Raw genomic sequence first — 16,884 nt, forward strand, 5'->3', positions numbered from 1 at the left:
CATCCCCAACCTGCTCTCCTACTGGTTAGCTTTCTCAAAATGTGTACAAAGAAAGACCAATGTGAGGGGTGGGGGGAGCTGTTTAAGCAAGCAAGACAGACACAGTACCCTGAAATTCTAGCTGTTATCAAGGCCTCCAAGTTCAGTGTGTTAGTTGGTTTTTGGTATTTGTAACTCTTTGAATGGACGTTCCTTGTTGGTGGCTGCTCTTATATGGGACTTAACCCTTCCCCTCTTCCGCAACCTCACCTGACCCTGGGAAAGTGGCGTGAGCTCAGTACCTGAACTCAGGAGTGCCGGACCCCTCTAGGTCCTGAAGTTCCAACAATAAAATAAAGAAAATTATCCTCCCCACCACAAATTCCAAAAGAAAAGAACCGCCACCCCCCCCCCATGAAGAAGTCCTTGTGGCAATAATGTTTTTTCTCCTGGTTTAGGATATTTGTGACTCTGGTTGCCACCAGCTCTGTGTGACTCCCCCCCCCCCCATACCCCATACCTCAAGTTTCTGAGGAGCAGGCTGTTGAGGAAGGGTCCTCTCAGCCTAGCTAGAGGGGCGTTCTCTTAACATTTCAGAAAGTAGGTAGGTTAGATACTTTCTCATATAAGACAGGTAACAAAAGTTCCCATTGGGCTCAGCCCCCAGCCTAAAGCTTTGATTTGCTCTTGACAAGCTGGGGTGCCTCTTTATTAATTTAAAAAGAGTTCAACACTGTGTACAAGTCTCATGTTCTGTAAAATGGAACATTTAGCTTCTTTTGCTGCCGCCATCTCCCCACTGTTTTACTCAGGCTCACTGCTGTTTGTTGCTTTCTCCCATTCCAAGCTCTCGTCGCTTTGCACGGGGGAATCTGGCCCTGGCCGGACCCGGAGGCCTTGGAACCTCCGGCATTCTGGACACACCCGGATGTGTGTGCAACCCCGAGCGACCAGGACGGCTTCTTGTGCAAGTCTCTGTGCCAGCTGCTTGGGGTCGCCGCCACCACAGAGCTTTCCGTTGCTTAGCATGGTCGTGGTGCGGGCCCTCCGTTCTTCTTGTATAACAGGGCGAGTCCGTATGATCCCCCCTCGCCTCCGACGGGGGTGGAAACTGTCCTTGCAGAGAATGATGCTACGCAGCTCTGTCACCATTTCCTGGCAGACGGAAACCTATCAGAGGCCCAAGAAAAAGAAGAGCTGTTTCAGAAATATATTGTCTCAAGGTCACCGCCCCCTCTATCTTTCTGGTTTCCTGGGGGCTCTCTCAAATGTTCAGTAACCCTTTCTTAACAGCCTGCCTGTTTATTATGTCACTAGAGGCAAATATTTTTCTTAGTTTCCTGGGCAAAACTGCTGGTCCATCTTTGGTTCCTAAGATCCTTGCAACCACATCAGAACTGGAGTTAATCCGCTCCACTTCCCAGTGGGGAGGAGTTGCGGTGGACCGCATGGCCACCCACTCCCCACCGGGGGTGGGAGACCTTGTCCCCTGTTGCCTGGGGGATCCCAGCCACGTCAGAGCCCGGCCAGCCAACCTGCTGGCCGGGGGGGCGTGGCTGGGGCCGTTTAAACAGAGGAGCGAGCCAGAGGACTTCCTCTTTGGCTTGCTTCCTCAATCACCCACCCCTCCCTATTTTGCAGGTTTTAGGCACTGGCCTTGCTATGGACCTTGGTTGGTCACCTTGGTTGTCTGAGGGGCCTGGTAGGAATTTTTCCACTTGGCAAATTGGCACTGGCCACTTGGTTTTCGCCTACCTCGTAGCAATCGTCACAACTTTGTTAGGGTTGTGGTTAGGCATTGTTTGAACTTGTGTGGGGGAGGGGAGGTGTGGCCATCACCTGCCCGTCCATGATTAAGGGGATTCCGTTAAAGGAATCTGGGGGTGTTGATCTAGTCTGAAGCCTGGCTGGGGGGCTAAGGCCTTGACACGACCCCAACGGGAACACCAGGGGGAGGTTGAGTTGGTTCACATCGACAGGGCTCCTCCTACCGGTGGCTTACCCTTACTGGGACTTCCTGCCCAATGGGCAGGAGTCAGATATAGTCAGGTCCAATCAATGCATAAGCCAATACCGCTCACATTCTGCAATTTCAATAAAGTTGTGGCCAAAATTTGCCCAATAACATAAACCTAATATCCGTGTCATTGTGTGAGTTATTTCCAACGAGGGGGTGGCTGCGGGGTCTCGACACGCAAATCATCCGCAGTTGAACATCCCTGTTTGGTTTAAGCCTCAATAACGCTTTGGTTTAGTTCTTACTGGGATGATGAATCTGTGTCTGTGCTGCACTACTTTACTCACAGAATGCTCTCCCATGCAAAAAGAATAGAGGTCCCTGCATGTAGTTAACTAGATGGAGACAGATTCAAGTCTAGCTTTTGTACTAGCTTTCTCTGTGTGGGTTTTTGTTTTGTTTTAAATGAAGGAACATTCAGTCAAGAGGTGCAGCCCAGATACAGGTTTACTCACATCAATGAGATGTGAGGACTAGGTCTTGGTTTCTTCATGGGTTCTAGAATTGGTGGTCTTAAACATATCAGCACTTGCCCTGGAACCTTTTGCTGCTCTAAGCTCCCTCCCCTTCATTTAGTAATACATGAGTTTTATGTCTCGGTCACATATTTTCAGCTTAATTTTTTTTATTTTCTGTAAGCAGATAACACATAATGATGTCACATGAATCAAGGCATTTTCTACTATTTGAACCAAGAACAGTACACGTATATTCGACATGATGTGAAAATGGAAGGACCAGGGGGAAATTACAAAGTAAAAATCCAAATTATTTCCCCGACTTCTACTAACAATAATAACCATATAATATGCCTGTAAGATGGCGACAAGTAAGGCTGCTTGTCATCGAGTTCTGCAGTATGTTCTAGTTTCAATTTGTTTTTATCTGAATAGTTTTAAAGTCATTTGGCTCAGCAGTTATTGTTAATTGTTACATACAACCAAGGAGCTTATCTGTTTTACTTTTAGGTGGGCTTAAAAGCCATACATTTTAATTGGAGGGCAGGCACTGAGAGAGCAGCTGTTTGGCTCAGTATTTTTAACTAATAAGAAACACTTAGAACAGGCATCCCCAACCTGCGGCCCTCCAGATGTTTTGGCCTACAACTCCCATGATCCCTAGCTAACAGGACCAGTGGTCAGGGATGATGGGAATTGTAGTCCAAAACATCTGGAGGGCTGAAGGTTGGGGATGCCTGACTTAGAAGATCATCTTGACTGAAGGATACACTGCAGTTTTAACAGTTTTATCATGGTTATTACACAAGCGCAGACCCAGAGTGCTTCAGATAAAGCATCTAGAACTCCATTGCCAAACTTAGTCCAGAAATCTATGCTGGACTACTGTATCTCAGCAAGTGAGACAGAAGTCTCTGTGAAATAATTGTGCCAACATGTAATTAATATGTCTTACGTAGACAGCCCCGTCCTCTTCAGTATTTCTCAACCTTGGGTCCCCAGCTGTTTTCAGACTACAATTCCCATCATTCCTACCCACTGATCTTGCTAGCTACGGATGATGGGAGTTGTAGTCCCAAAACAGCTGGAAGGACAAGTCTGGGGGTGCCTGCCCTATATGAATTATGTTGGCAAAATGTCCCGGAAAACTATATGATCTTCCCTTCAAGCACCTGTAGTCCAAAAACAGCTGGAGACCCAAAGTTGGGAAACCCTGCAGGGGGCTGGAAATGCCTTCTCCCAAGTAAGAGCTTTTGCTACATATTCCTCTAATGAAATCTTAGCTAACTGGTCGATCGATCCAGACTTGCTAGGAGCTGATATATATGCTGTAAGGCACCCTCAGCTTCTTCCGTACAACAACATGTCAACTGTGTAATAACAGTCTTGGCATAATAGACTCAACCACAACAGAGACTGAAACTCCCTCACTGTGGAAACTTTTACGCAACCAATGTCTTCTGTCTAAACAAATAGCAGAGGGAATCTTTAGTAGAACTGATTCATTGGAAAAGAAAGTTCTGGGTTTGAATGCCAGAATTGGTACACTGGTCGGGTTAGTGGAGACAAGAATTCTGATGGTAGCCCTGCAAGATACCTACCAGCAAAGAAACTAAAATTAGAGATGGTTTGAAGGTACATCAAGACGGGGATAGGTCTGAGTTTGCTAAGTTCCTATCAGATTCAATAACAAAAAGGTTAAATGACATCTGTCAAGTTTAGAACTTGAGCTCAGAAACCTGCTTTTACACTAATATGAATCCTCAAGAGATGGACTTGGGGGAGTTGTTTTCCATTCTTAACTTGACCCCTTCTGATCCAAGGCTTCTGATAGTGGATGAATATGCTGATAACCCACTTGCTACCTTCCAAGGAAATGATCTTGGGCTGTCACCTAATTTAATTTGTTTAAGCCCCAATCTGGCATCTTTTGATGGATCTGAAGACTTCAGGTCAGCACTCTGCATTTCCTGCTCCCCAGCACAGAAGGGAGGAAAAGGCAGTAAATCGTTCTACCCAGACACTGAGGTCCAGCGCCAAGGGCCTTCTGGTGGTTCCCTCACTGCGAGAAGCCAAGTTACAGGGAACCAGGCAGAGGGCCTTCTCGGTAGTGGCACCTGCCCTGTGGAACGCCCTCCCACCAGATGTCAAAGAGAACAACAACTACCATACTTTTAGAAGACATCTGAAGGCAGCCCTGTTTAGCGAAGCTTTTAATGTTTGATGCATTACTGTATTTTAATATTTTGTTGGATGCCGCCCAGAGTGTGGCCGGGGAAGCCCAGTCAGATGGGCGGGGTATAAATAAATTATTATTATTATTATTATTATTATTATTATTATTATTATTATTAAATACTGGGAAAGGTAGTGAATGAGAGAGTAAGTCCAAATTCCAATGATAATACTTTGAGAAAGAGTTCCTCAGATGTTCTACAGGTAATCATTCATAACTGGCCAGTGAAGAAATCCAGCGGTATAATGAGAACAATCTGAATTGCAAGCAGGAATTCAAGCAAAATGCAGGTATTGGAAGAAATATGCCCAGGTTAGGGACCCAACACTCCTACCCTGCCAGCAATCTCAATCTATTTCCCGGAAATCAAAGGGATTATCCATCAACAAATGCTCAAGATAAGCCCAGGCCTAGGGGTAATTATAGAAAAAGAAATTATTATACCTTCAGCTCTCCTTTAAGATACCATAACTGACTAGAAAACATCCAGAAAGGTCTTAACATTCATTCCTGGAACCTGGCGGGTTGGGATAATAAAAAGGCGGATAAAGATTGAGCAGCGATATTCAAGAGAACGATATAGTAATCATCTGACAAGCTTGTGTCAACTTTTTATGAACAAATCTCCAAATCTTGTTGGTGTCTTCCAGCAAATTGTCACAGAACTCAGACCCTATTTGATAATTTCTACAATTACTAACTATACACAATCAACACACCGTGGCTGGTTTGACGGTCAACACAAGGTGGCTAAGAAAGTTCTGGCCAGGCAATTAGGGATTTGCATAAGAATCCATCAGAGGAATCCATGGAAATTTTTTATCTAATGTAGATTTGAGTACATAAGTCTGCTCAAAAACAAAAAGGTGTATATACGAAAACCCAGTGGCAGGAATTGGGACTAGCAGTAATGGAACAGAGGGAAGATGATTTCTATGAACTAGTGGCCCGGGGTGTAAACAAAGTGATCATCATAGGAAGCCTCAATTCCTAACTCTGATTGGGTTAAATATTTCTCCAATACATTTGGTGGTTATTCTGGGCAATCACATGTAGCAGCAGTGTATGGATTTCTCAAACCTACCAAAGCATTGTAACGAGATAAAAGCCCTTATTTCCTACCTGAAATCAAATAAAACTCAAGGAGAAGATACACTTTCATCCAAGCTCTATAAGGAATATATAGAATGGTGGGTGCTTATCCTGGCTGGCTTGTTTACCACAATAAAAAACACGGGACAAATGCCCTCTGAATGAAAAAATGAGAATTGTTTCCCTGATTTAGAAGAATGGGGTTAGAAATGATCTACAAAACTATTGGCCAATTAGCTTGTTAGACATCTCCTCAAAGCTCTCTGCATGGGACCCTCTTCAAAAATTATCCGATTGGTTGCAAAATAACATTATTCATGAAGAACAAGCAGAATTCAGAGGACACAGTACCATTGATGCTTTACTCTGAACCATATTATAAGGAAATACACTAAGAATATTAAGAACAACCTTTATGTAGCCCTTATTGATTTTTCTGCTGCATTCGATTCTATTATTCGAAAAAGACTGGGAGAAATTTCAGATTGCCAACATCGACTGCAGACGTCTGCTATTGATTCAAGAACTATGCAGCAATACAGAAATGAGGGTCATAGTAGGTTTAAATGGTGGTATGACTGATGATTTTAAAAAATCACGAGGAGTGAAGTAAGGTTGCATTCTGGCTCCCATACTTTTAAACCTTTATATTAATGAGTTGGTGCCATATTTAGCCCATGCATAGAATACTTGGTAGTACAGATAAAAATAAATCACTTCATACTTATTTAGCACCTTTGAAAATTGCATGCTGTTTTCTCCAAAGCTTATACAATAGTGGCCGTGTTAACATAATATCTCCTGGCTTTTCCCCAGCTGCCGCCAACTCTCATTTGAAAAGGGAGCTTTTCTGTTATCATAAGTGTTCATTCTTTGTCCACACAGTATATACTGGCACAGAAGCTCCCTTCCAAAATCCAGCAATATCAATTTTTGCTGCTGAAAGCAAAAAAAAAAAAAAAAAGCCAAAATGTTTTTATAACAAGTTGGTTTTTTATAATTCCCCAGTGAGCTGAACAACACCATAGGATTTTTACGGTACCTTATTGTTTAAGACATCCTCTGGCTCACCACCACAGAAAAGCTGTTATTCATCACATGTGCAATAGTGTGCCTCTGGCTTTAAACTCTTCCAAAGAAGCACTATAATGGTTTTGTGTTTTTTTTTTAAAAAGCTCATTTTAAGATGTATGAGATTCTACAGAATACTTTCTGTTCTCTTTGCACACCATAAAGGGAATGTATCTTATCTCATCCTCTACAATACTTAGAACTTGTTTCGCTTTTATTGAGTGTCCATAGTGCCCCGTTCTCACCATCCTCTCATCAATGAGTAGTTTTGTCCCCATATTGCAGATCGTTTCAGGAGACGGAGTGACTAGTTTAATTTGTGGAAATTTCCTTGAGAGCATTACTTCATTTTCTCCAATCGTCCATTCATATACTGGTAGCTTGTATGCTAAAGGTAAAGGGACCCCTGACCATTAGGTCCAGTTGTGGCCGACTCTGGGGTTGCGGCGCTCATCTCGCTTTATTGGCCGAGGGAGTCGGCGTACAGCTTCTGGGTCATGTAGCCAGCACGACTAAGCCGCTTCTGGCGAACCAGAGCAGCGCACGGAAATGCCATTTACCTTCCCACCGGAGCGGTACCTATTTATCGACTTGCACTTTGACGTGCTTTCGAACTCCGAGGTTGGCAGGAGCTGGGACCGAGCAACGGGAGCTCCTGCCCCATCGCGGGGATTCGAACCGCCAACCTTCTGATCGGCAGGTCCTAGGCTCTGTGATTTAACCTACAGCACCACCCGCGTCCCTGCTTGTATGCTACTGAGCCCAAATCAAGGAGTTAACGTTAATCTTCAAAGCCCTAAATAACTTGGGACTGGAATACTTGAAAATAGTGCCTCTCCCTATATCACCCTACCTGGACCCTACCTAAGAGCTTCAGGAAAGACCTTTCTGGAGGGACCATCACTAGGTGTGGCGCATTGTGCATTGACTTGGGAAATGGCTTCTCTGTTGTGCCACTTGGGTGATGGAATCCTCTTTCCTCCATCCGGTGCTATTGCATATGGCTTTATATGGCTTTATATGACTGAAGATAGACCACTTTACCCTGACTTATGGACTTATGGGGGTGACTGATCTGTGAGCTAGCTGTAATTGAGGAATGCTCATCTATAGGTTTGGGGTTGGTTTTAATCTGGTTTTAATTTGTTATACAGGCAATGACTGATTAATTCCCATCTGGAAGATGTGTGATCACATGCATGGTGCTGAACCCAGCAGTGATTGAAAATGCCAGAAAAAGGATGGAACAGGGGTGGGGCAGGGGCGCTTATAAGCGCTCCACCAACACATGCGGGGGCTGGGAATGGAACACCTACATAAAATGGTTGTTCACTATACTGTGTTTTTCATAGTTCTAATAGCTGGGTAGGCAAACTAAGGGCCGGGGGCTGGATCCAGCCCAATTGCCTTCTCAATTCGGCCTGTGGACGGTCCAGGAATCAGCATGTTTTTACATGAGTAGAATGTGTCCTTTTATTTAAAATGCATCTCTGGGTTATTTGTGGGGCATAGGAATTCATTCATATATTTTTTTTCCAAAATATAGTCCGGCCCCCCCATAAGGTCTGAGGGACAGTGGACGTGCCCTCTGCTGAAAACGTTTGCTGACCCCGTTCTAATATATATGCAGCTATGTTTGTAAACTATCCTGGAATCACATGTGATAAGGGGAGGGGGCTATAGTGAATTATAACAAAAAACAGCAACATCACACTGTTACTTCCTTTCTAAATATATTGACTTACGTTTGTTAGCACTATAGAGCTCAGTCAGATAATTTTAGGCAAACATTTTGGTGCCAAGATGAGTTGCGTCTGTAGTCCCAGGAAGCCTTCCCCCTCCCCAAAACCCCATCATTCCATGTTGGTTCACTACAATTTACAGCCCCAATTATCTACAGCTTCAACGCTTTGTGTTTGTTTGAAAAATTGCCCTTGTGATTAGTAACAATGACATCACCATACAGCCAATCATATTTCACTACGTGCTGATATACCGGTAAGTATGGGCAGACAAAGCTGTTTTAGAGTAAGGGCATGACTTTTGCAATAGACGTTACCCTTGCTCTGAACTAGATTCATTTGCTTGTGTCATCAGTACGTAGCCAAGTATGACTGGTTGTGTGATAAACAAAATAAATGTATTTCAAACAAAAATAATTCCCAATCACTCATTCCATTACACAAAATAATCATTAAAAGGGTCCAAAAATGGCAGATATCGGCAAGGGGGTAGGGGAGGAAAATGTTTGTAAAATGCACCCATTCTGGTTCTGCCCTAGTTAACAGGGAAATATCTTGAGCTAACTTGGCTTGTCAGCTATCCAAAGAAACATATTGTTGCCAGTATGTGGACTTAGAAAAAAGTTGTTGCCTGTTAGGATGCCACTAATGAGAATGTACACCTCAATATGTACCTAGGGATTTTAATTTTTTTTTAAAAGAAAGAAATGGATTTCTTTGAAGTCTAGTGCTATTCTTTGTTGTGCCAAAATGTAACACAAAACATATGCATAGAACAATATGTACATTTCAGTCAGATCTGGTTTTATATTAAATGGACATGTAGTAAGTAACGTGAGAAGAAACATTAACATAATTCATCATAGTAAAATGAGAAAAAAGTCTCTTGGTGCTGACACAGAGAAGGCACTTAGTCATCTGAATTGGCAGGGTTTAAAAGCAATGTTAATTGTAATGGAATTCAGCTCCAAATTTATTGGAATGATTAAGTCTCTCTATATTCTGAGGCAATTGTGAATCACGTATTGTCAGTAATTTCTTTTGAAAAGAGGGAGAAAGCAGAGCTGCATTCCTTCGCTGTTTTTGTTTAGTAGTTCTGTTTGTACCCTTTGCTCCCAAGAATCGTAAAATAGGTTATAGCAGTAGCTTCAAAAACATGAAAGAACAGCCAGCTTGCAGATGATACTACTTTAATTTAGAGTAGCTATATTTCATGAAATCAAGACAGAACTGAAGGAATATCAGCATATTTGAAGCAGCAAAGTTAAAGTCAGTAAATCAGAATCATTAGAGAGATATTTGATAAGTAACTTAAAATAATATGTCAAGTATTTATCATATAAATAGTTAGTTGCTATATGCTAGGGATAAATATATATTTTGATGGGACAAAAATATTTAGTTTAGTTTAGTTTCTACTGTTCCATGCTCCCAAACCTGTGTGTGGGAAACTACAACTCACCACTCCTATGTACTAGGAAATTCATCATCAATTCTACAACTTGGCTTAAATTTAATATTGATTAAGAACTAAATGGGCCATCATTGGACAATGAGCCACTGGCCTGATCCAGCAGGCTCATTTTAGGTTCTTATGTTTGTAACTTCTTTTTCATTGGCAAAAGATTGGGAAATGTGAATACATCAAAACGAATGTGGAATGAGGAGATCAGCAAATAGGTAGCCATCTTGGTTTCTGGCAGTGGTATTCTATGAACTACTATTTTCAATTCTATTCCATAAACTATGAGGGCCACTTCATATGTTACACGATTTTCAGCACAAAAACTATATTCTCCTGCAGAGTGAAGCCGCACTTAATAATGGAGCTTAGCATATTGGACCGAGAAAGGGGAAGGGGGAAGAGAATGGCGTATAAAATGACCTACACACAGATTACATGCCTGTTCCTACACGGAAGTGTTTTCCATATTCAAAATGTACCACAATGTCTACCATTCACATTGAAATACCCAAGCCATATTTCTTTATGCCAGTATCCAGATTATTCACAGTCTTATTCCAAGCTCCACCACTACATTTTCATAGGCGACATCACTCACTGAAACAATCAGTCTTATTTAGGATTTTCTTTCCATTTGAGAACCCGTCAGATTGTTCGCTTGGTACCCAACACTTGTGAATCATGCTTGATAAAATGTTAGAATGTATACCTGGCGAAGGCTTACCTCAGAGTGTTCAGAGTGTCGGAGGTTCCATAAGAACTCAAGCATTGCCATAAAAATCGCTACGATTAAACCACATATCAGAACCACAAAGATTCCACCTATATTCTCCATTCCTAGGCCTAAAAAGCAAAACAAAGAAAAAAATAGGAAGAACAACAATATTAATAATATGTAGGGATTTTTTTCAGCTCGAAATCATAGGAACTCAGTTCCGGCACCTCTCAGGTGGCCGCCATTGCCATTCTAAGAGAACGAGGGAGGTGTTCATGGTGAATACTGGCATCTCTTTTTCTAGAAAAATAGCACTGTTAATATGTTAGGCAAACTTTTAAGGAACTATTTTTTTATTCATTGGGGTGAATGGGCTGATCTAGCCCTTGGCTGACTGGGAGCAAGGCATTAAGCTCACTGCTCCAACAGAACCTTACTATTCTGGTTTTACTGTCCAAAAACAGTGACTCAGGTGTTGCCGGAGAGCAAGAATCTGTCTTGGCTCAAACCATTACCCTTTTTGTCTGAACGTGAGCTAGAAGAGACCTAGCTGCACAGGGCAAACTGAGCTGTAAATGTCCTGATGAAGGCTCTATTGACAGGCTGATTTAGGGCAGTGCGAGTTGTGTGGTCCCACCGGGCGCACAACAGAGGGCGCTTTCTCAAAGCCCGGTAAGTGCTTGCCTGGTTTTGGGAAGGAGGTGTGAAGGCTCTGACAGGGTCCTAGAGTCCTACTTACTCCTCAAAGCCAGGCAAGTGCTTACTGGCCTCTTGGAAGGAGGTAGGGGGGCCCTAGGCCCCTGCCAGAGCTTTACACCTCCTTCTCAAAGCCTGGCTGGGGGCTGCTGGGAGGGCATCAGATGGCCTTGCTTATTATCAGATTCCGCCCCTGATATTGATGTGAATCCTGCCCTCCATTCAGACATGCTTAGAGACACCTGTGCCAAGTGAGCATGGCAACACAGTGATGCCTTGGACCTAACCTGAAGGCTCAAACATGTGAAACACACAGTGCGAATACAAGAACGCCTTAGTTGTGAGTATCAAATGATGCAGTAAGACTGGCGAAGAGTTGGAATGACTCCTGCACCTTCACTGTGATTTAATGGTTGTGGAAAGACAATGTTAGTTATACTCCCTTGCATATAAAGGGTATATCCATTGTGCCCTTGTGCTAGCAGATGGGCGAGTTTGAATGTTGTGCAACCAAAGACTCCAGTGCAACAACTGCACTAGTGGAAACTCATTGCAGAAGAGATTTAGTTATTTCTTACTTATTTCATGAAATGTTTACATAAAACCCTCAAAGCATCTGTTGTGCAACAAAAGTTGCCAGGAACCTGCTTATGCATTCTGCTGGCACAGAACATTTTGCCAGGGGGGCAAGTATACCACTAAATGACTTTAACTTAGTGCTAGATTGGAATCAACCAAGGTTTGCACAAAAACCTTGAAACTACTAAGCCAATGCATGAAATCAGGAAATAGAAAGATAGCCATAGGGTGTTGGGGGCCCAGCTTCAGCAAGCTACAGTAGGATGAATTTATCTTTGATCCACCCTAAAATCTTTTGATGAAGGGCAGTATATAAATCTAATCTATAATAATAATAAAAAAAATACTGATGGACAGGTGGTTAAAAGTAAGTGTTCCTTTAAATCATCTGACAAATAATTTTCCACTACAGGTATGCTTGAGTAGTTGATGGAATACAGATAATATAAGCTATAAGAGCAGTCAGATAAATTGTTCTCTACATATACCTTGGCTGGGTCAAAGCATTAGACATTTAACAAAGAGAAGCATGTAAATTAAAGAATAGGAAGATGACAATGGAATTATAACATTTGGTAGAAGTAACATCAGAGCATAGCATGTATTTTGATCTGTGAATATAGTGTACAACTATGGTTATTTTTTAAAAGTAGGATAGAGAAGATCTAATTTGAGATTTCCACTTCGTTCTTAGCTGTAAATAATGATGGAGGAGTCCTTTCCTGGGCTGCTTTTATTTGAAACAAGAACACAGAACATTTGAAGGGAAATGAATGTAGAGGAAAAATCAACTTGACATATGCTACAGATTGGATCCGAGACATGGCCCCCAAGTGATCAGGTTTCCTCTGTTTCTTTCTAGTGCTCTGCTGTCTATCTTTTATTGTTACCTTCAACCTTCATGCAGCTCCTTCAAATACCATCATTCCACATACCTGCTGTTCCTCAAGGGAGTGAAAAGAAGGAATTTGAGAGTTTAAGGCCTACTGTTACTAATTGCAGTCCTATCAAATTGTACAGGGCCAACCCAATAGATACCATTCTAGGATCCATTTAAACTTTTGAAATTCTGATTTCCCTTTTTTGTCAATTCATAAGGAAGACAAGGCACCTGTCTCTCATCCTAATCAGCAGGTCATGGTCTGCTGGACTTAAGATAAAAATGGTCATAGCTGAGCGTGTAAGTCTTGGTGAAGATCTAAGCAGGAATGGGGTTATCTGTTAAATTTTGGTATCACTCGGTTTCTCATTTCCCCCCTCTTAAGTTTACTTCTTCATTTTTCCGCATTAGTTTACAGATTATTATTTTTTAAAGAAGAGTCCTCATGAAAATTTAGTGCAAATTTCTCCTAAACTGCCCATTTTTATATGCAGTTCTGCCTAACTGGCACATTTTTGCAATAATGTATTTTGTATGTTATTTTCCCCAGGCTTTTTTCTAGAAAAAGAGGTGCCGGAACTTGCTGAGCTTTTTCAGGGGGAGCACCCAGCTAAAGTTGTTGAGGTTTTTTAAGGGGGAAAACCCCACCACCATCACCGCCACACAGCAATGATTGCCATGCATATTAATAATCTGAAGAAGTCCATTGCAAAATTCAGAGACATATGAGTGACAAAGGATGGCTGTGATTCAGCACACACACTATTTCAGAAAGTGCAGTTTAGGTAGGTTCCTCTTTAAATGTGAACAGAATCAAACATCTCCCCAATCCCTGGATCTAAGCAACACCTCTCTCTCCACCGCTGCTGCTTGTTACTTGGGTCTCAGATGGACTTAACTGTTGATTGAATTGATGACTACGAACCATTTGTTGGCTTGTGCCAAGATTATTGTGTACAACTATTAATCACCTAGGACACTTGTAAAATCTTCCTCTCCCCTCTGGAACAGTAAATCAAAGCTTGAGAATCGATGATTTATTGACTTAATCTCCGCACAGCTTTTAGACATAAAGCCTCGCCACCACCCCTTATAAATCATTGACATACTTTGTTTTATTTTTTAAAGTATAGGGTCATTCCTCTCCATTGTTCTCCACCATCCTTTCAGAAGCACCTCTGGGATGTTCCTGCCGCTCAGTAAATCACACCTGTGTAAGCAGATGTGTTTCCAATAGGGCGGTGTAAGAAAGTAAGACGAGTGTTGTTGGACCAGATCAATCTAGCCCAACATTCTGTTCCAACAATGGCTGACCCACAAACAGGGCATGAGCACAACAGAACTCTCATACACAAATGTGCGCATACATGCACACACATTGGTAGAGCATGAGGCTCTTAATGTCAAGGTAGTGGGTTTGAGCCCCATGTTGGACAAAAGATTCCTACATTGCAGAGGGTTGAACTCGATAACTTTCACAATCCCTTCTAATTTTGTGATTCCAAGTGGTAAGAATTTTTGTCCCTGGAAGCAAAAGACTTGACTTCCTGTTCCTCCCACTGTGTACTGTAACAACTGCAAGCATTCGGATTGTGCCAGAACAACTTTGATCCATGCCAAAGATCCATGATCTGCAGTACAATCACAGCTAGGCCTGCTCCTAGTCTCCCTTGCTTGCACTACAATCAGCCCACCTGCTGCTTTTTTTCCTGGCTGGGATTTGTCAAAGCCCGCTTTCTTCCTCTGCACTCCTGACTGAGTGACAGGTCTCTCTATCCCCCTTTTCCGCTTCCCTCCATGTCGGCAGCAACCATTTCATAATTTATCAGTTTATTTTTGTCCCTTTGAAGCTCAGTTATATGTTTGAGATATCAAGATAACGCAATTAGCGTTCCATCTCCAGATGTCTGACGCTGGCCAGTCAGGCTCTGGGAAGTGCTTCCATAATGCAATCCTGTCTCTGCAAAAATGGTTAGAATGGCTAGAAATGGTTTAGAGTGAGATATGAAAAGCAAAATCATGTCAGTGTTTCAATATGAAATAATATATTCTAATACTTTGACAAAAGAATCAAGGAGATTCTTGTAGATCCCCCTCCCCACATCTTTACAGATCTCAAACCTTTTTTTGGGGAGTGGGGAGGGGGAATTAGGGAGAAAATACAACCTATTTTAAAACTGTTTCTCAACCCCCCCCCCAAATTTCTCACCTCTGTGTTCAAGATCAGATTGTTCAGGTCATACAGCTTTCAGGTGTCTGCTTCTTTCCCTTCCCCTGCATGGATATGTACCCACAAGAAAATGATTTGGCAGATGATGGGCGTGTATTGTTGCCCCGATTGTGTTTCTCCGTCATGCTTGATTTTCCTGCTTTCCCTTTCCTCCCCAGTCTTGCAAGGGTCAAAAAGACCCTTCCTATAGCCAGGAAACCTTTTATTATCCAATGAAAAGAAAACCTGTTCTGCTTGCTGCTGAACAACAACAACAACTAGCAATTGCTTTGGGCCGGCAACAGCTCCCAGTTGGGCGACATTGGCCTAAAGTCATGTATTTTACGGTGATTTGCATAACATTTCCGGAAGGTCTTGCCCTTGAGCTCCAGAGTTTTATTATTACTCTGTCACTTGCCCTCCCACTTCTAACCATTTTTAGCTTTGGACCATTAGCCAACAACCTCTTCTGATGAAGTCTCATTGTTGTTTTTAAAGGACTCAGGATCTGGACAGCATCCCCAGAGTGATCTATTTTCTGATGCCGATGCAGTGGCCATTCATTAGAAACCCGTTTGCCCTCTGCTTGCTTCCAATATTTGTCATTTGGCTCTTTTCCGCTCTCTTTGCCCCGGGCAAAAATACACAGCGTGAGAGGCACAGCAGCAGCCAGTGTTTCGGCTTTCTCCTCTCATTATTAAAGAAAGAGATCTCAAACCAGGAGGACTCTAAAATCCTTGAGCTGGAAAGGTGACACAGCCCTGGAGCCTGCAGTCTCTCTCGTCGGTAATAACGACCCCATCCCTGTACATCTTCATTAAGGAACACAGACTGGAGGGAGGAAGAGAGACAGCTGTAAGTTTTACCTTTCGCTCGATGGTCCTCCTCTTTGGGGCACTGGCCTCCCGCCCACCACTTCCGCTTCAAGATTTCCAAGCGGTTGTTCTCCTGCAGCTGGAGAATGGCCAAGTCAAACTCATCGCGGAAAAGAGAACCTGCAAAGCCAAGAAGGCCCTTTTCAAAGGGGAGCAGAGAACGTGCCTGTTTCTTTCGAGTTTCTTTTTCAAATGCATAATTTACTTGCAGAGTTGAAATTTGCAAGGCTATCCCTAAACTTTGCATTGCTTTCAGCCTTAAAAAAACACACCAAGCAAACACTTCAGAAAACCTGGACTGTGGAGAGCCAGTTGCAACTCCACTCGTAGCTTGCAACAGAAGATTGGGTAGCATTAAGAAATACCCATATGGAAGCAGGTCCCAAACTCTGTGAATGCAATCTCTGAAAACATCATGAATTGAAGAGCAGTGCTCCTGCTCCTGTACGCTTCTGTCTCCTTGAGAATCCTACTTACGTTCGATGATGAAAACTACCATCCACTCATATTCTAGAGAGGGATGGGTATTTACTCATTACATACTGCTGTGTGCTTTGTGTTCCCATTCCCGCTTCCTCCTTAGGAAAGCAGGGAATAGGTAGACATGTACTGTTTTTCCATAATAACCACAAGAAACATGATTCCTTATCTCTTAGAGGCCCAAAGAGAATTCTGCAGCGAGCAAGGACATCACGTCCCCCGACTTAGCACTGTGGATTACTGTATCCAATTCAATTGAAAACTCTCTTTAGGGCTGTTAATTCCCATGTAGGAGTGGGCTCCTGTACATTCACCAACTTGTCAAGGACTAACAACAGGATTTACTAGACATGATCGCAGCAAGACGTGTTTTTGGTTTGTTAAAATATA

The 16,884-nt window shown here is 42.6% G+C and overlaps 1 protein-coding gene across 1 annotated transcript in view; it reads right to left on the reverse strand.

Moving 5' to 3' along the window:
- Nucleotides 1–623: 623 nt before the first annotated feature.
- The window catches only part of GRIK4 (glutamate ionotropic receptor kainate type subunit 4), a 460,006-nt gene continuing 443,745 nt past the window's right edge, over nt 624–16,884 (reverse strand). The window contains exons 18-20 of the mRNA XM_053366447.1: nt 16,006–16,134; nt 10,785–10,903; nt 624–1,149 (exon numbers count right to left, since the gene is read on the reverse strand). Coding sequence (XP_053222422.1) covers nt 784–1,149; nt 10,785–10,903; nt 16,006–16,134 — 614 coding nt within the window. The 3' untranslated portion in view covers nt 624–783. The remainder of the gene's footprint in view (nt 1,150–10,784; nt 10,904–16,005; nt 16,135–16,884) is intronic.

The sequence above is a fragment of the Podarcis raffonei genome, chromosome 15, assembly GCF_027172205.1.
Source record: "Podarcis raffonei isolate rPodRaf1 chromosome 15, rPodRaf1.pri, whole genome shotgun sequence".
NCBI classification, from domain to species: domain Eukaryota; kingdom Metazoa; phylum Chordata; class Lepidosauria; order Squamata; family Lacertidae; genus Podarcis; species Podarcis raffonei.